Source organism: Macaca nemestrina, chromosome 9 (genome assembly GCF_043159975.1).
Source record: "Macaca nemestrina isolate mMacNem1 chromosome 9, mMacNem.hap1, whole genome shotgun sequence".
Lineage (NCBI taxonomy): Eukaryota > Metazoa > Chordata > Mammalia > Primates > Cercopithecidae > Macaca > Macaca nemestrina.
The window spans coordinates 36,610,751-36,635,679 of NC_092133.1; the positions used below are offsets into that span (position 1 = coordinate 36,610,751).

The 24,929-nt window shown below is 47.7% G+C and overlaps 1 protein-coding gene and 1 long non-coding RNA gene across 4 annotated transcripts in view; one reads left to right on the forward strand and one right to left on the reverse strand.

The window, feature by feature from the left end:
* Positions 1 to 24,929, forward strand: part of LOC105478454 (slit guidance ligand 1) — a 189,053-nt gene that overhangs the window by 28,748 nt on the left and 135,376 nt on the right. For both annotated transcript variants that reach the window (XM_011735772.3, XM_011735768.3), the window contains exon 4: positions 3,029 to 3,100. In XM_011735772.3, coding sequence (XP_011734074.2) covers positions 3,029 to 3,100 — 72 coding nt within the window. The remainder of the gene's footprint in view (positions 1 to 3,028; positions 3,101 to 24,929) is intronic.
* On the reverse strand, positions 656 to 8,579 carry LOC139356211 (uncharacterized). Of its 2 annotated transcripts, XR_011607708.1 has the most exons (4): positions 8,444 to 8,577; positions 6,969 to 7,016; positions 1,153 to 1,357; positions 656 to 792 (listed from the first exon to the last, which is right to left on the reverse strand). It is a non-coding gene; the product is annotated as an uncharacterized lncRNA (long non-coding RNA). The 2 variants fall into 2 exon arrangements; XR_011607707.1 differs by lacking the exon at positions 6,969 to 7,016 and having other exon boundaries at positions 8,444 to 8,579.

Below are 24,929 nucleotides of genomic sequence, written 5' to 3' on the forward strand. Positions count from 1 at the left end.
CTGGCCAACATGGTGAAACCCTGCCTGTACTAAAAATATGCAAATTAGCCAGGCACAGTGGTACATGCCTGTAATCCCAGCTACTCCAGAGGCTCTGGCAGGAGAATCACTTGAACCCAGGAGGCAGAGGTTGCGGTGAGCCGAGATCATGCTGCTGCAGTCCAGCCTGGACGACAGAGCAAGACTCTGTCTCAAAAACAGCAACAACAACCACAAAACCCCACACACACCTTAGACATTTCATTTGATGTTAAAACATAGAAATGTGCATTTACTAACCCCTTTTCTTTTTTTTTGGCCGAGGTCTTTCTCTTTGGTGTGAAACACTGGAGTTCTTTCTGTGTTGTTTGCCTCGCCTAAACCACACACATATACCATGTTTATGATTTTTGGTTTTGGTTTCTAGAAGGTGGAGAGAGATTTTCCAAAGGGCCTTGGGAGCAATCTGGGGAAGTATTCCTGATTTTTAAAGTGACACCCACCCCACCTCCGCCACCGTCTTTTACTTAATTCAAGAGCCGTTTAATTATCGGCTTTTCTTTCATCGAATCTTTCTAAAGCATTCCACTTAGTTTTCATAGAGATGATTCTTTTTCCACTAGCATTTTATTCATTTATATAATAGGTAATTAAATTACAGAGTTAGAATGACAAGTGCCTCTGGCATAAACAGGTTTGGGAGTGGACATAACTGGTTCTTGTGAGCAGTTACAAACTCCAGTGTAGACGCAGCAGTGTGCAGTTGAGCTGGCCGCGAGGGATCAGGACATTGTGGCCTCAGCGAGTCTGCAGCTGGAGAGGAGTGGAGTGTGCCCGGTCATTCTGGGAACCGGCCTGGCACCGTACAGTGGCCAGGATCGTACCATGGGAGCAGCCAGGATGGGGAGCAGAGAAAGGCAAGCTTCAGGATCCCACATCTACCATTCAGTAATGGCTTGGGCGAGTCACTTACCTCTTGGTGTCCCTATTCTCTCATCTTTCAAAGATGAGCAACTCAACAAAGTCAGCAAACCTATCTTGGGTACCTATGAAGAGCCAAGCCACGTGGCAAAGTGGTGGCAGGAAACCTTTGTCGGGGGTGTTTGTTGGGAGTCACAGGGTGAGTGCATGAATGCAAAGTGCTGTTGTCACTTTCAGGAGAAAGAGGCCCACCTTTATGCTCTGCTTTTCCGCCTGCGATGAGCTCATGCCCCTAATGCGTTTGCTGCTTGTCTGGCACATAGTAAGGGCTGATTATGACAGTGGCCACGACTACTGTTACCATTCTCAGTAACCTTCATGTCCCTCGCCATGTGGAGTCCCTTCTTTAGTGTCCTTTAATTTTCCATTTTAAGCTAGGCGTTGAATCATTTTCCTCCTAAATAATTTTCAGAAGCAGAAGTCAGAAAAATGAGAAAGTCTTGGGGGGAAAACAAAACCAAACCAGTGGTTATCAGTCAGTGTAAATACAGGATTAATTTACTGGACCAAGGATAAAGAATTTGGAGCTATCTGATGTCTACTCCTGTTGCTTTAAGGATTGTATTGGTGTTTTCTTTCCCCCCAAGGCAATGAAGTGTTTCCCTAGGAGCCTGCCCTTAAAAGTAAACTTCCAGTGGGTCTCCAAAAGTTGATTTAATTGTCTGTACCATGGGGAACATGGCAGTGCCCAATGTGGTGGCAATGGCCTTTCTCACATATTAGATGAAGGACGACCTTCTAGGAGGTAACCACAGACCAGTTACTGCTGGCTACGTGGAATTAAGGTTTTCCCCTTCCCTCTGGAAGAAAGCTTTTGGCTGAGATGGCTTATCATACAGTTGTCCCTTGGTATCCATGGGGGATTGGTCCTAAGACCCCTCAGACACCCCTGGGGCTACAGGCATGGGCTACTTTCCCAGTTAATTTTTTTGTATTTTTTGTAGAGATGAGGTTTCTCTTTGTTATTTCTCTTTGTTACCCATGCAAATCTGAAGCCCCTGGCCTCGAGCAGTCCTCTCATTCAGCCCCACCAAGTGTTGGGATTACAGGCAGGAGCTATTTGACATGCTTTTTCTTTTTTTTCTTTTTGAGATAGAGTCTCACTCTGTTGCCCAGGCTGGAGTGCAGTGGCGAGACCTCAGCTTACTGCACCCTCCACCTCCCTGGTTCAAGTGATTCTCCCACCTCAGCCTCCCGAATTGCTGGGATTACAGGTGCACACCATCATGCCTGGCTGAGCATGCATTTTTATTTATGATAAAAAAAATCAATAAAGCTGTTTTCTTTTCTTTTTTTTTGAGACAGAGTTTTGCTCTGTTGTCTAGGCTGGAGTGCAGTAGCACAATCTTGGCTCACTGCAAACTCTGTCTCCTGAGTTCAAGCGATTCTCCTGCCTCAGCATCCCGAGTAGCTGGGATTACAGATGCCTGCCACCACGCCCGGCTAATTTTTGTATTTTTAGTAGAGATGGGGTTTCACCATGTTGGCCAGGCTGGTCTCGAACTCCTGACCTCAGGTGATCCGACCGCCTTGGCCTCCCAAAGTGCTGGGATTACAGTTGTGAGCCACCGTGCCTGGCTGCTATTTTCATTTTGAAAAAAGACCCAAAGCAAACAATAAAAAAAAGAGAAACCTCTGTTAAACCAAATGTGGATGAAATCAGGGCTGTGTGGCCATTAGGGTATATCTCCTATTTCAAGTGTAGTCAGGTTTCCAACTCACAGAGGGAGATAGCATTGGAATCAGTGCCTTAGAAACCACACAGGGCTTGCAAATGTGAAGTGATGATGATGACGGCTATGGGAAGAAATAGTGGAAGGAGAGGTGCTGGTGAGGGGCTTCCACAGACGCTCTGTTCTTATCCTCGCCACATGCTGGGTGGTGGAATCTCCACTTTACAGATGAAGAACTGAGGCCCAGAGAAGGTAATTTCCCTGGGATGCCACATGGACCCTGTTAGGATTTGAACGCTGGACATTCTGCTTCTGAATCCGTCGGGTGCTTTCTGAGAAGTCCTTTGGATTTCCTGGCCGTCTAGGTGATTTCCAATTCTTCTTCTCTTTTTTAGGCGACTGAACCGAAACCAGCTGCACATGTTACCGGAACTGCTGTTCCAGAATAACCAGGCTTTGTCAAGACTGTGAGTGACGTTCTGTGGCCAGAAAGTTCTCCCTGTGGTTTTGTCTCTCACCCTGTGGGAGGCACAGTGTTTGGTCAGTGGGGCCTGGATGTTCCCATGACCTTGACCCCATGCTCCTCCCCTGGCAGGAATGGTCCAGGGCGTCAAAGGCCAGGCCCTTTCTGTAGGAAGGTGCTGTGCAGGGTATTTCTCCATTGCAAGCACTTGGAAGAACCCACAGTTCATCCAGATTTGTGAGCTGCCGCTGACGGTGTGGGTACAAGGGTGTTCTGCCAGCAGGCACGCTTGTGGACGGTGATGCCAGCCTTTACAGGGGCTCATTCTTACACATCTCTCACTGCGCCTTTGGTAACCAGCCTGGAGCTGAATATTTATTCATTCAACTAAGCCCTTCTTGAACCTATTTCTGTTTTCAGCTCTTTCTACCTTTTAGGGTCATGAGGTCTGTAAGGTTATTAACCATGGTCGTATTTTTATTTGCTGTCAGTGTACTTCTTTCAAGTTTAAAGGATAGTTGCTAATTCTGCTGCACCATGATTTGCCACATGTGTCTGTAATTTTTCTACCATATATTTCATTTTATGGGAATTGGGTTGGACAAGACCTTTTAGATTATCTAAGGAATCTTTTCTGCAGCTCCTTAGCATATGGTACCGCAGTCTTTGCTTGGCTACCTCTAGTGAGGGGGAGCTCAGCACTTCTGCAAACAATCAACTCTATCGCTGGACAAAAAAGTAAATTAGAAAATTTTTAACTCTGGGCCCTAAATCTGCTCTCCAGTAACTTATATTTTTCTTAGTTTGCTTTCTATAACTACCTAGCTTTTGAAGAGCTGTCAGGTTTTTGAATTTTGAGTTGTGAGGTTTTTTATTTCCCTTAATTATTGTCATTAATAACCTTAAGAACCACTGGCGGGGCCTTCTGCATGCCTGGCACGGCACTACTGGTTCGTCCCTGAAGGAGCTTATGGGTTAGTACCTAGGTAGAGAAAGGGGTAATAAGCAATGTAGGGAAGACTGAGGGGTGTGGGTTGGGTGGGAGGTGGCAACCTAGGGTTACCTGAGTGCTAAGGGGTCTGACCATGGGCTCCTAGAGTCGGGGGCTTGATTTTGTCTCCTCTGATTAAACACAGCTAGTTCTTTCTGCCTCTGCCATGATTTCTAGACCTCTCTCCAAGCCCAGTGATCTCCAGAATTTGTTGATCTTACCTTCAAACTTTTATTTATTTTTGAGATGAGATGTTGCTCTGTCACCCAGGCTGAATACAGTTGCACAATCTTGTCTCACTGCAGCCTCAACCTTCTGGCCTCAAGCGATCCTCCCACCTCAGCCTCCAGAGTAGCTGGGATTCCAGGTGTGCACTACCACGCCTAGCTAATTTTTTTTTTTTTTTTTTTTTTTTTTTTTTTTTTTGAGACGGAGTCTCGCTGTGTCTCCCAGGCTGGAGTGCAGTGGCGTGATCTCGGCTCACTGCAAGCTCCGCCTCCCGGGTTCACGCCATTCTCCCGCCTCAGCCTCCCAAGTAGCTGGGACTACAGGCGCCCGCCACCACGCCCGGCTAGTTTTTTGTATTTTTAGTAGAGACGGGGTTTCACCATGTTAGCCAGGATAGTCTCGATCTCCTGACCTCATGATCCACCCGCCTCGGCCTCCCAAAGTGCTGGGATTACAGGCTTGAGCCACCGCGCCCGGCCTGCCTGGCTAATTTTTAAATTTTTTTGTAGAGACAGGGTTTTGCCATGTTGCCCAGGCTGGTCTCAAGCTCCTAGGCTCAAGCAATCCACCAGCCTCAGCCTTCCAAAGTGCTGGGATTACAGGTGTGAGCCACCGCGCCTGGCCAAGCTTTTATCTTTACAATGGAACTCTAATTTTTAGTCCGTTGGAATGGTCTTTCTGATCACTTCCTGTTGCTTCCTCCTCCTGGCCTGGAGACCACTCCACAGTGACCTTTAGTGATGATCTCTTTTGCTGGTCTTTGTCACCACCCTTGGGCTTGAGTTGGGCCTTCTCCAGTTTTCCTGTAACTGATAGGTTGCCCAATCCATTCTGTGCTAGGCATTAATTTTTCCCTACTTCATTGTGAAAGGCAGAAGATTCTTCCCAGCAGGTGCCTCCATGGTAATGTCTGTTGAACCTGTGGGCCATGCACTGGTCTATGTGGACCATGCTGTTGCTGGCCACATGCAGGCAGCTGGCCTTGCCCTGCCTTGGCCCCAGCAGCTCCTGTTTTCTCTCTGCTGTTCTTTCTCTGCTGACTTGCAAGTGTTATCACAGCTCTGCCTTTCTGCAAAAATTCGTCTTGAATGTCTTTTCTCTTGGTCTCAATTGTGCAATTCTTTTCCCCTCCTATGTCCTCTTAACCTTTCAAGCTTTTGTCCTTGCTCTCCTGGCATGATTTGCCTCCTTGGGTCCCTTCTCCTTCCCATAGTGATCCGCTGCCCTTCACCTTGCTGGGATCGAGGCATATGTATACTGTATAGTTGCCATCAAGCTCTGTGTGCCCGCTTTCACTCTCCCTCGTTGATTTTAAAATCTCCAGGACCCATCATGTGAATCTGAATCTACCAACTTCCAGCCCTTTACTTGAGATCATCTCCAGCTATATTCATTTTTAGGGGGGAGCTAACTTCTTTTGTCATAACCTTCCACCTGCCCTTGGGGGTAAAGGATAGCTCTGCAGGGGACTCCCTCCCTTCTTTACTCGAGTCCACCCTTCTCTTTGGACTTTGGTGCCTTGCACACCCCTGTGTTCCTTCCTGAGGAAAGTGACAACTTGGCTGCCTCCTTGGCCTGTGTCTGGGAAACTTGGATCCCCCCTGGAATGGAAGGTGGCCTGGGAAGCAGAAAGTCAAGGGTCAGGTGGTCCTGGGCTTTTCAAGGCATAACTTTGGGTGGTTTAATTGCTCAGAGCCCATTTCTGTTACCCGTACATGGTAGGGCTAGCAGGAGTGTGAACTGGGACTGTGCATGTAACATAACCAAGCCTGCAGCTGGCCCTCAGCGGATGTTCATCCATCATGCCCCTGATAACTCAGGGTGAGCAAATAGCCCCTCGGTGAAGTGGGTGCTCCTGTGCTTGATGTCTTGTCTGACACATGTGGCCATGAGGCAAGCAATGTCTCCCAGTGTTACTGCCAGTGGGACTGGTTGGAAAGAGGAAGTGACTTCCCGAGAGTCAGGATGGAGCCCTCTGACTCCTAGCCCGGCCCTCTTCATGGTTTCATATTTTACAGGAATCCTAGAGGAAAGGACATCTACATTTTAACGAGTATTAAATAGCCAGATTCTATAACCAAAGGCTGGCACAAGGAGATTAATTCAAGGAGCAAAAAGCCATTGCAGAGGACAGCAGTCTGTGTGACACCTGCTCTTGGCACCCTATGGGGCTGGGAGCAGAGGCCTCTAGACACATTGGGTATCCTCATTGCAGTGGTCCCAGGCCAGCTGCTTTGGGGAAGGGGCTGGTTGGCAGCCAACAGAGGGACTTCCAGAAGGGCAGTGGAAGTTTTGGTGGCCCTTTGGAGGGTGTTTCTAGGCTCTAGAGCCAGAACTTCTCCCTAACACTTACTGTCTTTTCTTTCCACGCATCAGGTCCTTAACTCTTAGCAGGAAACATTTCTCATCCAGGAGCATAGCAGGATTTGGGTGAAGGTAGACTCTTTTCGTTAGCTCTCCCTTTGACATTTCTTAACCTCATCTGTAAGCAAGGCATGCAAACCAAGAGGCAAGCCCTGCAGTCCTGCAGGGCTCTGGGAGGACTCCCACACAGTGTGCCCTGCTTAGTTTCCACTGAGGCCAAGGCATTTGGTGGCCTCCAGGTCAGGCCATCTCAAAATAGGCACTGTCTGGGGGAAATGATTCAACAAACCTTATTCATCTGGTTGTTCGTCCCTGGTGTCTGGACTCACCGGGTCACCTTGGAGATGGTTATAGGGAAGGATAGAGGAGCAAGTGTTTAAAGATCTACTTGTTAATATTCTTCTAATATTACTGTGTATGCATTCGCCCTGGCCCATTCTATTGACCTGAGCACCTGGCATTCTAAAGTATCTCTGTTAACTCCTGGAGTTGGTCTGGCCAAGGAGTACTCGGCACGCTTGGTTCCAGAAACAGAATACCCTGCCGGCTGGTGATAGTAAAGGTGGAGGTGGGGTTTTGTAGGGGCACAGCTGGCAGGCTTCCAGGCTCCCAGAGCAGGAAGTGAGATCCAGCTGGCCCTCCCAGGGACCAGCACTGAGATGTGAGGGCCGTTTCTAGTTCTTTCTGAATATCTACTTTATTGTCCTGCTCTTCCCTGCAAACCAGTGTTCTGGGCTCATCAGCAGCATCTCGGTTCCATCATAACTCGGGTCAGCCATGGTGCCAATTCGCCTCCTACTTCCTGTGACCTCAGAGCTCAGATCCACACAGTGTCTTAGGCCCCAACTCTGGGTTTCTTGGAGAAAGAATCTGATTGGCCCATCTTAGGTCAAGAGGTCACACCAGACCAGTGAGCTGTTGGCGGGGATTGTGGGATCCACTGGTGCAGTGACACTATGGTGTCCACCCTATCTCGGGAGCTGGAGGTGGGACCTATTCCCTTAGAAGGCAGTGCCTGGCATTCCTGGTCTCTCACTTGTTGACCTCCCCTTTGCTTTGGAGGGATCTGTTACTAATCCTTCCCATCTGGAGCAAATTATGGACTTTCATGCACAGGCCGTTATGCTAAATCAGCATGAAAATGGGTTTGAGAGAGACCAAATGTGCTGGGTAAGGCGTGGTCACCAAGTCTGTAGGTGGTGGCACAGCCCACATTTCAGTTGATTTTGTCTGTGTGGCCTCCAGAAGTTAAAATCCTGTTAGGGGTTATTCTGCACTGATATTTCCCCTGCTGTGGGGTTAGTCTGTCCATTGCAGGATCTATGGCTCAGAGAGGTGATTTGCCTTGGACCACAGAGCAACTTGATGATAGGGTTGGAATTAGACACCAGGCCTTCTAGGGGCCCTGAAGAGCCTGAAAATGGTCTTAAACCTTGACCTAGGAATCTCGTATTTGGGGATCTGCCCTAAAGAAATAATAAAACATAAGCACAGACGTGTTCGTTGCTGTATTATTTAGAATATTGAAATATAGAATAATGAAAAGAATAGGGAAATAACATATATGGCCAACGCTGGGGGCATGATGAAGTAAATGATGATGTATCTACTTGATGGAATATTTATACAGTCATCAAAAATGGCCTTTTTGAAAGATGTCAAGTAATGTAGATAAATGTGTTTGATATCAAAAGCCAGGATTCCAAACTGCATTGACAATATGACCACTTGATAAATCACTCTAAATAACGTGTGAAAACATACCTGGAAGATGCCAACAGGGATTGTCTGTGGGTGGCTTTTTGCTCTTCTGTGGCCCAGATGTTCTCTAAGAAGCATGTGTTATGTTTATGGTAGGAAACCTCCCAGTTTTTAAATAAGAAGTGAAAAGCCTGTGTTGTCTGAGGTGAAGTGAATGCCTGTGATATGATGTTGCAGCGCTTCCTTTAACCGAGCCTCTTTGCTCTTCTGTGAGATACAGATAGTAAGGGCTGGCTGCCTCATGGGACTGATGTGACAAAGAGAGCTGTGACACTCTCTTGTGTCAGATGTGAACGCTGTGGCATGCGGGAGGTGCCCAGGAAATGTCAAATGAGTCCACATCGGGGCTACTTTGGAGGGTGGTGCAGCCCTGGGGTGACCTGCACCTGGACCTGTGTCCCGTATTGATGTCGGCTTCCTCTGTCCCTTGTGCCAACTCAACCTCACCACTCTTAACTCACAACCATCCCCTCAATTTGCAGGGACCTTCCCCCAGCAGGTTTTTGCTGCAGAGACACCCTGAGGAGGCTGTGGAGGGAGGCTGGCATGTGGTGGGCAGGAGGGCCATGGCCTTGGCACAGTCAGTGCCTGGGCTGAGTATGTGGGAGATCTGCTTTCTGTCCTCTTGGGCACTTTCCTGAGCAGGCTGGGGAGAGCAAACATGGAGCAAGTAGGTGATGCTGCCCTGGAGGCATTTCTTGGTGCCCTGAAATTACAGATGCATTCTGTACTTCCTCAGGGATGCCCCCATTGAGGGTGGGGCTGGAGTTTCTGCACAGCAGCATTCACACCTCTTCAGAAGAGAGCACACCCTTTTCCCCCACCCCACTGCAGAAGTGAACCTGCCCCATGACATCCTTCACTGCCTCGCTCTCCCAGGGCCTCATGAAAGATCTCAGGGACTGCAATCATCACAGTAATGGTTAGAAAGAATGGAAGGTTATTGTGTGCCAGGCTCATGCTGAGCAACTTACAAATATACCTGATTTCATCATCAGAACATCTCTACAAGGTCAGCACTTCCCGAATTTTGTAGATAAAGAAATGCAAGCTCGGCGGGTTTGTGACATACCCAAGGGGCTAAGCCAAATGTGAACCCCAGTCTGTCTGACAGTAAAGCTCATCCTTACATACCACCCCTCACCTCCTCACCCACCCACCTCCTCCACCCGTCCACCCATCTGTCCATCCACCTAGTTATCAACCACTGCCCTTCACCTCCCATCTACCCTCCCACCATCTACCAATCCATCAGTCAACCCACCCATCTCTCTCCCTACTCCTGACCTGTCACTCCATCCCCCATCCCCTCCCATCCATTCTCCCATCCAGCACTCCCCACCCACTCACCACCTGCCTATCCATCCACTCTCCCACCCCCATTCATCAACCCTCCCCCTCCCCCCACTTACGCATCTACCAACCCACCTATAAACCCAGAGACCCATCTATCCCCCAACTCCTCCTCACCTTCCTCCACCCCTGTATTCACTCCTCCTCACCTTCCATCTGCTACTCACCACCCACTGATCCAACAGTTCCTGAGGGCCTCCTGTGGGCCAGGCTCTGTATTGGGTACTGTGAACCCTGGGAGTGATGTCTGCATAAGATGGATGAGTGTAGCCCTGCCTCTTGGGAGGTGACAGGTCTATCATCAGTGCTTTTTGAGAGCAGCCTGCCACCCTCTGACCTATCAGTGGGTTGGAGTGGGATGGGGCAGTTGCTGCACTGGCTGGACCTATATCTCCTGCCGGCGGGGGGCAGGTATACCCTGGTGGCAGGTTACCTGGGTTTGGGGGTCAGCTCCATCTCCTGACAGCGAACCCTCAGAGGATGTGGAGATGTTGTGTTCATGGGCATACACAGGTGTCAAGTTGAGGGTTAGAGGGATATGCTGGAAACCTGATTGCTTCTTACAGTAGTGAAACTCAGTCTTCACCAGGTTCAGGTGGGGAGCAGGGTGTCCTCCCACCACGCAGGCCTCCTCCTTGGCCTCCGATCTGGGGAGGATCTCTGCTGCTGTGTAGCCCTGCTCTTGCTGATCTCCTCCTCATCCAGAAGCCGCTTCTGGAAACCCAGTTCCTCTGGGCTTCCTTTTAGCCTTGAAACCAATATATGTCCCGACAAGATTGACCTTTTGTGTCTCTGTTGAGCCTGGAAGGGGTGGGGGTGGGTGATTAAGGGCAGCCCAGGGCATTTATTTCCCCTTATTTATATCCCTGCTGTAAGGACCACCATAACTCATTAACAGGGCCCTGGTGGTTGGAGAGGCGTGGATGTGAGATTCACAGGAGCCCTGTTGAAGAATGCCTGACCCTATCGACCCTGTCTCAAGCTGGGTTTAATTAAACTGTCAGCACCGGTCAGAAGAACAAAGCTTCCCTTCCCATCTCGGTCCCCAACCCCCATCAGAGGCAGGAGGGCATTCTCCGCTGAAATGAAGAGCTGTTAAAAATGGATCTGTCTTGCCTCCGAGGGAAATTACCCAAAGCAGGAAGGTGACCTCGCTGTTGTGATGCATCCATGCCAGGCAGCAGAGCTGCAGAACCGAACCAGGAGTGCCCCGAGACACCAGCACACGAGAAGGGAGCTCCCAGCCGCCCCTCCCCAGCCAGTGCCTCCTTCCTGCCAGAGTCCCCTGGGGGTTCCTTAAGATGGCTGTCCATCACTCCTTAGACTTCCCTTTTCCCGGAAAGGAATTTCACTAGCTTTGTCCTTCAAGATATTAAGATGTTCCTGGCATTAACGGTAAAAAGGAGCTTCCTTGGTTAGACAATTTGGGGAAGAGCTGGGCCAAGCAGAATCCTTTGTCAAGGCCTATTCAGCCCGTTTAACACGCTTATGCGCACCGTACAGCTCCCAGGGCAGAAGTGGAGTGTTGCGTCTCCCAAACATATCTGACCGTGAATCTAAAAAAATTTATTTTTGCAGGGAATACCTTTTAACATCTCATAGGCCTAGTATTAAGAAGCTTGTGGAAGTCTCAGACAGTAAGAATCAGAGCTGAGATTCAAACCCAGGCCCACCTGACCCCAAACACACATACTTACCTTCCAACTGTCAGTCCTTGAACTAGAGTATGATTAAGAGTCTCAGTGGGGAGTTCATTAAAATTCAGATTCCCAGGGTCACACTCGTCAGACATTCTGAGTCAGTCAGTGTGGAAGGGCCCAGGAATCTGCGTCATCATCAAACCCCTCTTTATCCGGCTCATGCTTGAGAAGCCTTGCTCCCCATCAGGCATGGTGAGTCTTAGGAGGGGCTTCCTGTTGGGTAGAGCTCCTCTTTGCTTCTGCCCCACCCGGTTCAGTGTGAGAGCCTTGCTAAGTAAGCGAAGGCCCCAAGCACAGACGCTTCACCTCCTGCAGCCACACAGAGAACAATTTGGGGATTATGAGTTGGCAATTATGGAGCACTCTGGATTCTCGAAGTGCTTTCCAATCATTAAATCTGTGCCTGCTGTCAAGGCTCAAGTGAAAGAGGCGAGCGTCCCACTGGGCCGGCACGGGAGTCTCCGGGAAGAGGGCGGCCGGCCTCAGATTGACATCCACTTGCCAGAGCGGGCTGATGCGCCCAGCATGGATGAATGTCCTAGACACAGCCCTGGTGTCCGGCTGTGGTCTTTGAATCCGGCTCTGCCCCTGCTGGCTAAGAACCACACAGGGTTTTATAAATGTGGACATCCGAGGGAGCCCGGGGCCTGAAGGAGGGCCACGGGGGGTGGCGAGCGGTCAGTGGGTCATCCCGAGAGAATGCCCGGCAAACGCGGGGTGCCCTGCATTTACAGGGGCTCAAAGGCATGAAAAGCCACTGGTCCTCTCCTACAGCATTACAAAAATCAGTGTGAGACAAATGGAATTTGTAACCATTGAGAAGATTCTGAATAGAGAGGCGTGCATGCAGGAGCGGGGTCTTATGAATAACTTTTAGGGAGTTGAGGATTTTAGAAAATCATTTCAAAAATTATACAAACATTATTTGTCAATTAAAACATATTAAAATAAAAAAAATTATTTGGAAGAATACAATTTTAAAATAAAAAATTATGAAAATAATTTTGCTAGAGAGTGAACATTTGAAAAATAGAGAAAAGCAGAGAAAGATAGGAGATAAGGGATTTAGTTTTCTAGTTAAATAAGGCATTTAAAGATTGAGCTAACATGCAAAATTAAAAAAAAATAAAGTTTAGGCCAGGCATAGTGGCTCACGCTTATAATCCCAACACTGTGGGAGGCTGACATGGGATAATTGCTTGTGGCCAGGAGTTCAAGGCCAGCCTGGGCAGCATAGCAAGACCCCGTCTCTGCAAAAAATTAAGAAAAAATAGCTAGGTGTAGTGACATGCACCTGTAGTCCCAGCTACTCAGGAGTCGAGGTGTGAGGATCGCTTGAGCCCAGGAGTTTGAGGTTATAATGAGTTACGATTGTGCCACTGCACTCCAGTCTGGGTGACAGAGCAAGACCCTGCCTCAAAAAAAAAAAAAAAAAAAAAAAAGTCTAATACCAAAGCAATATATAGTTACTGTTTGTTAAGCACTCATGTGCCAAAAACTTTATGTGGATTTTCTCATTTTAATTGTCATGGTCCTATGCGATGGGTGCTATTATTTTCCCATTTTTACAGGCGGGAGAATTGAGGCACAGGTTAAGTAAACTGGTTGCATAGCTAGTTGTTGGCAGATCCAGGCTTGGAGTACAGGGAGTGTCACCCCAGAGGGTGTGCTCTTCTTCACCATGCTGTACACCCTTTTCATTGTAGAAAATGGGAGAATATGGAGAAACAGGAAGAAGAAGGAGACTGCTCATGAGTCTTCTGGGAAGGTAGATTTCAAGGTATTGAAGGGTATGGGAGACACAGGAGGGTGAAGAGGAAGAACTGGACTCCAGTGGAAGGAGCAGCTGTGCAGACACAGGGGTGGGAATGCAATTCTCTGTGAGCAGGGGCCACACGGTTCTAGAGTGTTGTGTGAGCTCAGCCTGGAAGCAAGTGTAGATGGGCTCTAGACCTAGAATGTTCTGGAGTGAAGAGTTTGGATGGGTGATAGGGAGAGTGAACCATGGAGTGTTCTTGAAGAGCGGAGTGACTTAGTGGAGAGTGAGCCTCAGTCACCCCCTACAAAGGCCTCCTTCCCCTCCTCCCACCTCTCTGAACCTGAGCCATAAATAAGAGGGACAGATGAGCCCACCTCTGCCTCGCCTGGGTCTCCCACGGGTGCTTGAAATGCCACCTTCCCATTACAGCTTCCTCCCTCCCCAGAAAGAATTGGTTGTTGCCTTCCCAGTGCCCTCTTTTTTTTTCCTTTGTAACACTTTTTAAAAATCATGGTAACATAGACATAATTTATCATTTCAGCTCTGTGTAAGTGCACAGTTTAGTGGCATTAAGTACATTCACAATGTTGTGTAACCATCATCACTATCTATACCCAAAATGTTTCCATTATCCCCAACATAAACTCTGTACCCATTAAGCAATAGCTCCTCGTCTACCTCCCTGCAGCTCCTGGCTACTTCTCTTCTGGCCCTGTGACTTTGCCTGTTCTCAGTGCATCACAGACATGGAATCATACAGGATTTGCCCTCTGTGACTGGCTTATTTCACTTAACATAGCATTTTTGAGGTCTATCCACATTGTGGCACATATCAATATATCATTCTTTTTAATGGCTGGATAATATTCCACTATTTGGATAGACCACATTTTGTTGATTCATTCAGCTGTTGATGGACAGTAGGTTGCCTCCACCTCTCAGTGCCCTCTTAGCAGTTGCTTGAGCCTCTGTCAGAGCCCCGACGATTCTCCTCATATCTCTTTGCCAGATTGGACAAAGGCTCAGGCAGGGTCTTCTCCACCTGTTTGGACAAAGGCTCAGGCAGGGTCGTTCTTGTTTCCCCAGCACAAGTGGGGTTAGCAGGCTGGCAAGTGTGGTTTCTTTCTGGTGGCAAACACTGTCTCAAAGGCTGAGAAAGGGGTGTGACCAGAGTTGCCCATTCCTTGCTGTCTGATTTCGGGGCTTGGGGCTCTATGGGTCTGTGCTGGGCTGCAGCTTCATGGATTTTGTAGACTCAGAACTTTTCAGCTGACTTCTGTTTTCCTCGGCCTGTGATTGGCCTGGACTTGTGGTCCAGAAACACGAAGACAGTTATTTAGGGTTTAGTGCTGGCTTGCAGGATAAATAAAATCTACTGGGGGGTGTTCAATGGAGGGGGCTGGGATACCTCTCTGTGGGGGTAGTCACAGAGCCCTAAAGAAGGCCCCTGTTTCCTGGGAGGCAGGGAAAGCTTGAGGAGGGAGTCATGGGAGGAGGGGATCCAAGAGGAAGCATGGTCCTTTCAGTGGGTGGAGACGGGCATGAGTTGATGCCAGGCTGGACTCAGGGATGCGGTGGTGACTTGTACATGGTAGGGTTTGACTGACTCAGTTTTTGGTTAGGATGGGCCAGGAATCACCACCTCCTAGTTAGGCCCTTCCCTTAAGCCATGACCCAGGTTTGTACTTGTAATTTTCAGCCAGGCATCAGTGGATCTTGAGGAGCTCAAAGAAGTAACGATGGGCTTCCTCAAGCTCTTTGCAGTGTGTGCCCTAAGGCAAAATGTGATCACTCCAATGTAGTCTTTGATTTGGGGCTGGAATCCTATAGTTTGGAATCAGTTTGGTGGTGTAACGCTGGCTCTCTGATGCTAATGAGAAACCCTGGCTCACAGCTGATTAATCAGCTGTTGAGTAATACAAATATGGGAAGATACATTATTAATAAATATAATAGCTCAGATCTTTCAAATGTTGGGTTTGGGGTGGGGTGGGAAAAGTATCAAAAGTCATCTTTTTGGTGACATGGCTGGGAACTGCTGTCTTGTGCATCTGGGCCTGTTCCTGCCCCACTTTCTCCATCCCATGCTGTGGCCCTCACTGCTGCAGTCTGTCTGGCTTTGGCCCCAGCGTTTACGTGGAGCATCTTGGAAAAGCCTTATCCTTGTCTCAGAGGAGCTCTGAGTGTCTCCTCCTCTTGCAGGAGCTTTGGAGTAGGGAGAGGGGAATAAAGGGAAGGTAAGGAGCTGATAACCCCATACCCAAGTCTTAATCTCTGGCTCTTTTTCCCTCAGTCCTCTTGGGTCCAGCCACATGCTGACCTTTATCTGGCCATTTGTTGGAACTGATGAGTGGCCTGTCACGAGTGGACCCTCACATGGATCCTGCATACGAGAGTGGACCACAGCCTGGCAGAGAGGGGTCAGGCTTCTCACATCAGAATTGGGCCTGACCAGAGCCTGCTGAGGTGGATGCTCATCTGAAAGGAAGTGCTTGCCATTTAGGAAAAATGGACAGCATAAAAATAGGTCAGGCGCAGTGGCTCACGCCTGTAATCCCAGCACTTTGGGAGGCTAAGGAGGGCGGGTCATGAGGTCAGGAGTTCGAGACCATCCTGGCCAACGTGGTGAAACCCTGTCTCTACCAATAATACAAAAATTACCTGGGTGTGGTGGCAGGTGCCTGTAATCCCAGCTACTTGGGAAGCTGAGGCGGGAAAATCGTTTGAACCTGGGACGCGGAGGTTGCAGTGAGCTGAGACCGCACCATTGCACTCCAGCCTGGGTGACAGAGTGAGACTCTGTCTCAAAAACTGATAATACTGTACATCGTTTAATAATAATACTGTACATGCCCCCACATACCACCCCAGTCCAGGAGCACCCCAGAGGCAGCTCTGCTGGCTCTTCCGGTTGGCAGTTAGGCTTCTTGGCATTGAGTCCTCTCTTTTCCTCCAGTGGTCCTGGGTACTGATTATCTGTGGGGCTCTGGACAAGTTACCTAACCTCTCTGTGTCTATTTCCTCATCTGTAAAGTGTTGGGGGTGTTATGACGATTGGGGGTGATTGTATGGAGCATGTAGTGTAGGTATTGCGATTATGATCATCACCCAAACCATTGCAAGCGATAGAGGGATGGGCGGACATGTCCCATCCTGCCGCATTGCTTGAATGCAGAGGACAATTTGCTGTCCTAGAAGTTCTCACGAATTGGTTTTGGCTGGGGGGTTGCCGCTCCCGCTTCATCCCGGCTTCGGCGGGTGGTTGCAGGCTGGGCCCGGGAGCCTGCAGGTTGCCTCCCTGTTTGTCTCTGACTCAGCGGGGCCTGCCCTCAGTTCCACTGCCTGTCTTCTCTGCGGGGTACAGAGCTTCTTATCGCTCCCTTTGCATCTTGCCTCAGTGCACTCAGGATTTGGCAGGCAGCTTAGCCTGCTGCCTGAGAGCTTTACTCCTGAAGTCTCTCCTTTCTTTGGTTTATAGACTGAAAATGGGATAGTGACTTTATATACTGGAAGAAGAATGGCTACAGCCTCTTTCTCTGAATGCATTCCCCAAGAGTTGGCTTTAAATGTAGAGTTCTTCATTAGATTAACTTGGCATGAATATTAACATGAATTAGAACTTATTACCCTTAAATTCTTGATCTATAACAGAGCAAGATTTGAAGAAATAAACATCTGGATACAGTGCCTTACCTTTTTCATGAATTCTTAACTGGAATAGATCTCTGCTTAACCTAATCTTTTTTTTTTTTTTTTGAGATGGAGTCTCACTCTGTCGCCCAGACTGGAGTGCAATGGTGTGATCTTGGCTCACTGCAACCTCCGTCTCCCAGGTTCAAGAGATTCTTATGCCTCAGCCTCCTGAGTACCTGGGACTACAGGCACCCGCCACCATGCCCAGCTAATTTTTGTATTTTTAGTAGAGACAGGGTTTCACCATGTTGGCCAGGCTGGTCTCGAACTCCTGACCTCAGGTGATCTGCCCGCCTCAGCCTCCCGAAGTGCTGGGATTATAGGTGTGAGCCACTGCGCCCAGCCTGCTTAATCTAATCTTAACTTTAACATTGAACCTCTAAGCGTCAAAAGTCCTTCCTAGAACATGTACATAGTTTCGTTACTTTGGGACTTCAGGTTATCTTGGCATTAGAAGTTCATGGAGGCAGCAGAGGTTGTTGCACGTAAATGAAGTGTTAATGTTCATATTCACAAAGACTCTTCAGCATTCACTGATGTATCTGCAACTCTGTTCTGCTTCACTGAAACCCAAATCCCATCCCTCCTTTTTTTCCAGTTCTAGACTGTCCTACCTCTCGTCAGTAGTGGCTTTTCTAAAATTGTGATAAAAACATATAAAGCTTACTGTCTTAACTCTTTTTAAGTGTCCAGTTCAGTAGTGTTAAGTATGTTCACATTTGTGTTAAACAGATCCCCAGAACTTTGTCATTTTGCAAAACTGAAAGTCTATACCCCTTCTAGAGTTCCTCCATTCCCTTCTCCCCACAGCCTCAGGTAGGTACCATTCTATTTTCTGTGTCTATGAATTTGACTACTTTAGATACCTTATATGAATGGAATCACATGGCATTTGTCTTTTTGTGCCTGCCTTATTTCACTTAACATCATGTCCTCAAGGTTCATCTATGCTGTAGCATGCATCAGAACTTCTTTACATTTTAAGGCTGGATAGTATTCCATTATATGTATACCCCACAATTTGGTTATCCGTTCATCTGTGATGGACAGCTGGGTTACTGGTACCTCTTGGATATTGTGAATAGTGCTGCTATGAACATGGGTATACAAGTACCTCTTTGAGACCCTGCTTTTGATTCTTTTGGATATACACCCAGAGTGGAATGACTGGATCATATGGTAATTCTATTTTTAATTTTTTGAGTAAGTGTCATACTGCTTTCCATAGCAGCTGCACCATTTCACATTCCCACCATCAGTGCATAAGGATTCCAATTTCTCCACATCCTTGCCAACATGTTATTTTCTCTCTTTTTTAAAATAGTAGCCCTCCTAATAAGGTGATATGTCATCATGGTTTTGATTTGCATTTCTCTGATGATTAGTTTGCACATCTTAGTTGTGTTGAGCACAACATGATTAGTTATGTTGGTTATTTGCATATCATCTTTGGAGAAATTTCTATTCAAGTCTTCTGCCTGCTTTTTAATTGGGTTGTTTGATTTTTTTGTTGTTAAGTTGCAGCAGTTCTTTATATATTCTAGATAGTAACCCCTTACCAGATATATGATTTGCAAATATTTTATTCCATTCCATAAGTTGCCTTTCCATTCTGTTGACTGTGTCCTTTGACAAACATGGTTTTAAGTTTGATGTAGTCTCATTTTTCTATTTTGCTTTTGTTTTCTATGCTTTTGGTGTCATATCCAAGAAAGCACTGCCAAGTCCAATGTCATGAAGCTTTCCTTCTATGTTTTCTTCTAGGTGTTTTAGTTTTAGTTCTTACATTTAGGTCTTTGATCCATTTTGAATTAATTTTTGTATATGGTATCAGATAAGGATCCAACTTCATTCTTTTGCATGGGGATATTCAGTTTTCCCAGCATCATTTGTTGAAGAGACTGTCTTTTCTTCATTGAATGATTTCGACACCCTTGTCCACATATACATGCAAAGGTTTGTTTTTGGGCTGTCTATTCTATTCTGTGAGTCTATTTGTCTGTCTTTATGCCAGTACCATATTCTTTTGATTACTGTAGCTTTGTAGTAAGTTTTGAAAGCAGGAAGTGTGAGTCTTCCAACTTTTTTTTTTTTTTTTTTTTAAATAAGAAGAGAGATCTGGTTTGGCAGTATTTGTTGTGAAAGGGCTGATGACTTCAAGCTGAGGATAAGTCAAGAGTATGCTAAGAGGCCAGGCATGGAGTCTCATGCCTGTAATCCCAGGATTTTGGGAGGCCCAGGTAGTAGGATCACTTGAGTCCAGGAGTTGGAGACCAGCCAAGGACCAGAGATGAGGGACCCTTACTCTACAAAAACAAAAAAATTAGCTGGGTGTGGCAGTACACACCTGTAGTCCCAATTACTGGGAGGCTGGGGGGCTGAAGCAGGAGGATTGCTTGAGCCCAGGAGTTTGAGGATGCAGTGAACCATCAGCATGCCACTGCATTTCAACCTGCATGACTTAGTGAGATCCTGTCTAGTACAATACAGCATAACACAACACAACACAACGCAACGCAACACAACACAACACAATACAATACAATACAATACAACACAACACAATGCACTAAGGTGGCTAAAAGAGTATAGTCTCAGTTTGAATTAATAGAGGCAAGGTATCCTCTCCAGGGAAGGGGACAGTCCTGTTCTAGTCTGTGGTGATTCAAGCACATCCAGAGAACAGTGTTCAGAACCAGGATCTGTTTTATTGTGTGTGCTTTGGGGAGGTCTCTGAACATGTTTGGAGGAGGGCGGCTAACACTGGGAGCCATCTGGAAACCATTTCATATGGGATAGAGTCAAGGGGCCTGGGGCTGTTTGTTGCGATGAAAAGAAAATGTAGAGGAACCCTGAGAGTAATTTTCAAATCTATGTGAAGGGCTGTCATGAGGACAAGGGAGCAGATTTGTTCCAGAAGCTGGGTCCAGGGGTGGAAATGGATGTTATTCTGCACGAGGCAGGCTTCCTAGACACGAGCTGGCCGCTGAAGGGTGGGCTGCTGTGTTTGTCACCTCGTTCTTGGAAGAGTTCAGGGAGGGGCTGAATCTGCATCTGCCAAAACTGCATGCTGGAGCTGTTGTGGGGAGCCAGGGCTTGATAGCCTCGGGGTGCTTTTAGATGCGGAGCCTCCAACAAGGGAGCCAAGGAGGACTTGTGAGCAGGGGAGAAGCCGATTCAAGCGGTGTTTCGGATGGTTAATCTGCTCACAGGCATAAGCAACTGGCAGCTGGTGGAAGCCTGGAAGTCCCCTAGCCCAAGCCTCAGTGTTGGAAGGCATCCCCTCCAGCAAAGCGGTTCCAGTGAGCTGTGTAACAAAATATTTACCAGACCTCATATTCTGGCCCACATTTCAGAGTCAAATTTGGAACAATAAAAATCAACCAATCGCTTTGGAAATGATGTCTGATTTGTAAAGACACACAGGAGGTTTATCCCTGGGCAAAACCAGAGGTGCCGAGGAGCCCATTCTCCCCTGGGCTGCCCCCACCCAGCCATCGCCCGCTGAGCAATGACTCATTTCCCCCTTTGAAGTCCACGCAGTTGTCTTCGGGGCCCTGGTGTTTGTACCCCTCTGCTCCTTCAACAAAGGCCCTTCTGTCGGCCGATCTCGGAGGCCAAGCAGGGAAGGGTTAGAAAGGAAGGTATTGACTGAATACCAATAAGGAGGGGAAGTGTGTTTATGGAGAATGAGGGGCTCCAGGCAACTCAGGGGCCCACTCGTGCTGTGCAAACACAGCGGAGAATTCCCTTTGGCGGGTTTGTTTTACTAAAGGCTCTGGGGCCCAAGGAGGGCGGTGGGAGGGGAACAGGAGAGAGGGAGGAAATATTTCACAATTCGAAGTTGAAGCTTAGCCCCTTGTTGGGGAGGGGCCCGCCTGAGAGCTGCAGGGTAACAAAGAGGCAGTGTGGGCTGGTGACAGTTAGGGGAAAACACATGGCAACTAATGGGGTAGTAATGGGTAGGGAGGTAACCTGGGAAAAGCTGGTACGAGGAACGCTGGCACATAAATTCTGGTGGCGAGACACCCGCCTTGGCAGGGAGACAGGGGCCACTCTTTCACCCTCCCCATGGCCAGAGCCGGAGCTGTTCCCGCTCCCAGGGCCGTGGTTAGGGTGAGGGATGGCGGGAAGAGGAAAAGCCATGCTGGGGTTTCATTGCCCTGCAAGGCCCCTGGAAAGACAGAGAGGAAGAGGGGAGCCTCGGGCTAAGTGCCAGAAATCAGCACAAAGCAGAGGCTTCTGTTGCTGCTGCCTACCCATTCATAGTGAGGGGTGACGGGCACCTTGCTGAGACCCTGTGGTTGGACCCCCAAGGGCACCCACCTTGTGAGAGGCTTTGCCGATTTCGGGAGTCCCCAACTGTTCGGCTGGTGCCAAGGGCCCAGTGCCCTGTGTGCACACTGATGTGCAGTGCCCTCGTAGGGGACCCAAAGACCGGGTTTTCCTATTCATCCAGGCCCCCGGAACTCTGCACACAATTTCTAGGAGAATCCTTTGGACATGTCAGCTCTCAAAGGGGACAGTATTTATTACCTGGGGACTTTTGGAGGAAGCCATTTGGCAGTTTGGATTTGGACTTTTACGGCTTCCATGAGGTTCCCCAAACAACCAGGGGTGTCCCAGAGTTCAGAATAGTGTGCTTGTTGACGGGGGTTTTGGTTCCCCGTCTGTCACAGAGCAACTGGTTCTTGATCAAGTTGATAATACTCTTTTCTTAGAAACCAAAACAAAAAAGCAAAGCCGCTTTTTATGTATTTCCCTTTCTTTGTGTGTGTGAGCAGCTCTCCTCTCCACAGTGCTTAGAAAACATTTAGGAAAGAAGAGAATGGGGATGCCCCATTTGATGGGAGCCTCTTTCTCCTCCAAGGCTCCTGGCCTCAGGATCGTGAATCCTTAATGCGATTCCTGGCTGATGTTTGCAAAGTAGCAGCTGGTCTTAGACTCCTGAGTACCTCCAGTTTCCCATGGTGAGTGTCCCTCCTGAAGGCGACTGAATTCTTGAGATGGCCCCCAGCCTGATGCCTGGCTGAGAGGCAGCCCTGCTTTCCAGCCTCACTCTCCCTGACTTGGCTGTGGGGACCCTGGGCTCTGCTTCCCTCTCCGGGTGCATGGATGCATTCATCCACCCGACCAACTCATTACAAGCCTGTCATGTGCAGTCATTTGTCGGGCACAGGGAATATCAGGGTGGATTAGATATGGTCTTGGGCTTAGGCAGAGTGTTGACTGGTGGTGCTGCGGGTTGCTGGTTCTCAAGTGGGTAATGTAAGCTGTGAGAATTTGATGACTGGTTGGCAGCCTGGCTTTTTCCCTCCTGGTTCCCATCCATGAAATGAAAAAAATTGGAATGTAAAAGGAAACAAATAGTGAAACATTGTATTTCACAGGCACAGATGCACACATATCAGTTATACAGCTGTTCCAGCATAATCACCCTCCTCATCTTCCTCTGTCTCACATATATTCAAATTTGGTCCCCACACCTGGGTGTCTGAATGTCTTGTTCCTCTAAAGGCAACTAGAAAAAAACAAACCAGTTTCCTACAAGTCACAACTCCATTTATAGGAAACAAAGGACAGGAAATCATTTTGGGCAGATCCTTACCGTAGACTTGTATAAGCAAGGCCCAGAACTCATGTATTGATGATTTTTAATAGCATCTTTCCCAGCCAGCTGGACATGGCATGAGACCTCAGTCGTCCCGAAGTGAAGGCTGTGGACAACTGGTCATTTGAACATTGACCACAGACCAGACCATGATGACTGTCCCCAGCCTCCCTGCAAGAGTGCATCCCTTGCTGATAAGCGCCATCTGTTGATGGTGGAGGTGAATGCAGGTGTCCGCTGTACATTGCTGAAGGCACAGGTGACCCGGAGGCCTTTAAGTAGGGGGCCACTGTGTAGCTTCCATCTGGACTTCGCATGTAGTATTCTCTAGTGCTACCCAAGTACAATTGGCCACTGGTGTACTTGGTAGATTGGTTCTGCAGTCAGCACTATGGAACACGTGTATATAAAATGCCAGCCCTTGGTATACACAGGTTTCATAACCTGCAAACACTGTATTTCCCATCTGCCTCTGGCTGAAAAAAATCCAATGTAAGTGGACCCAGGCAGTTCAAACCCATGTTGTTCAAGGATCAGCTGTAATCTTAATTGGGAATCAGGCACAACGGGGAAGGTGAGTTTAGACTCTGGAATCCAATAGCTCTGCTACTTACTGGCTAGGGGACCTGGCGGGTTGCTTAATCTTGTTTAGACTCAGTTTTCTTATGTGGAAAAAGGGCATAGTAAGAACCAATCTCAAATTGTTGAGCACATATTAAATGAGATGATGCTGTTAATGGGGCCCAACATGTGGTAAACCATCAAGAAACATTAAGCAGCCAGCCTGGACAACATGACGAAACCCTGTCTCTACAGAAAATACAAAAATTAGCTGGGCATGGTGGGGCACACCTGTAATCCCAGCTATTTGGGAGGCTGAGGTGGGAGGATCACTTGAGCCTGGGCAGTTGAGGCTGCAGTGAGCCCAGATTCTGCCCCTGCACTCCAGCCTGGGCATAGAGCGAGACCTTGTCTGAAAGAAAGAAGGAAAGATGGAAAGAAAGAAAGAGAGTGAGACAGAGAGAGAGAGAGAGAGAGGAAGGAAGGAAGGAAAGAAGGAAGGAAGGAAGGAGGGAAGGGAGGAAGGAAAGAAGGAAGGGAGACAGAAAGGAAGGAAGGAAGGAAGGAAGGAAGGAAAAGAAACATTAAATTTGTATTTTTCTTAATAGTTAAGTCAGAGTCCGTCTAACAGTAGAAAATGTGGGGAACAACAACAACAACAACAAAAAAAACAATTACATTTCCAGCATCTTAATCCTCATCCTGTACTTAGAATATGTTAGAGCAAAATTTTCCAGATGTGGTTTTCTGATTATTTGTAGATTTTTTTTTCCCCCTAAACAAAGAGAATCAGGCACCAAATGTGGCTGAGATTCTGGAAATTTGGTCTGGATATCAAGTTTGTGGAATTCATCCTAGCAAGAGAGGAGTGAGCCTCGAAGATGTCTCTCTCCAGAGTGCTTCAGTTAATAGCTAAAGTTTCCTGACTCTATAAAGGATTTCCTTTATTATTCAGGAAGAGGAACACATTGTTTTTAAAGAAATAAAATAAAATAAAACTGGTTGTTTTTCATGCTGATAAAAGGATTGTGGTTAAATCTGCAAAGAGCTTCCTTTTTCTCTTGTTTGACCTCACTGCAGCCCTGCTTGGTGTGAAGTCCAGGTTGGAGGGATGCTTGCTGGTTTTTCCAGCTCATTTAACTCCGAGAGCATCCGTCTTTGTTGAGGGTGAGACCTTGACAGTTATCCGTTTTGACTCTAACGGGGAGGACTTGTCCCTGTTCAATCTGTTCTGATCTCCTGTCTCCATTGTTAATATCAGCTCACATCCAGAAGGGACCTAGGTTGAGAGGTGTTCCCAGTGACCCGGCCACTGCCCCCAGGCATGTCTCATCATGCCACAAGGACACAGTGTTGCCTCCTACACACCGACAGTGTGCCTTCAAATCTTGCAAGCTCTGCGGTTAGGAGCTTTGTTAAACATGGAAGGATCACTCATTTCTGCTCATTTCCTGGCTTTCAGGGAGGGCCCGGTCATGCTCATCAGTATTCTATAAAATGCTGGACAGAGATGGTTTGCTTTTTATTTTCATGTAAGGAACTGGGTTGTTTGCTTTTGTTTGTTTTGTGGGCGGGACCCTGAAGCTTTTTGTTGTGTTTTACTTTGTTTTGTGTTTTGATGGGGGATTTCTAAAAGTAAGGATACAAAAAGATTATATGACACGATTTATAATATTATAATAGCATATGGACACATTGATGGTGACCTACTCACACTGTAGAAGAGGCCAATGCAAGTGAGTGGCCTTGAAATATAAGTTTCCTTAGCTTCATGGTAAAGCCACTTAAAAAAAGCTTTATTTTTAAAGAATG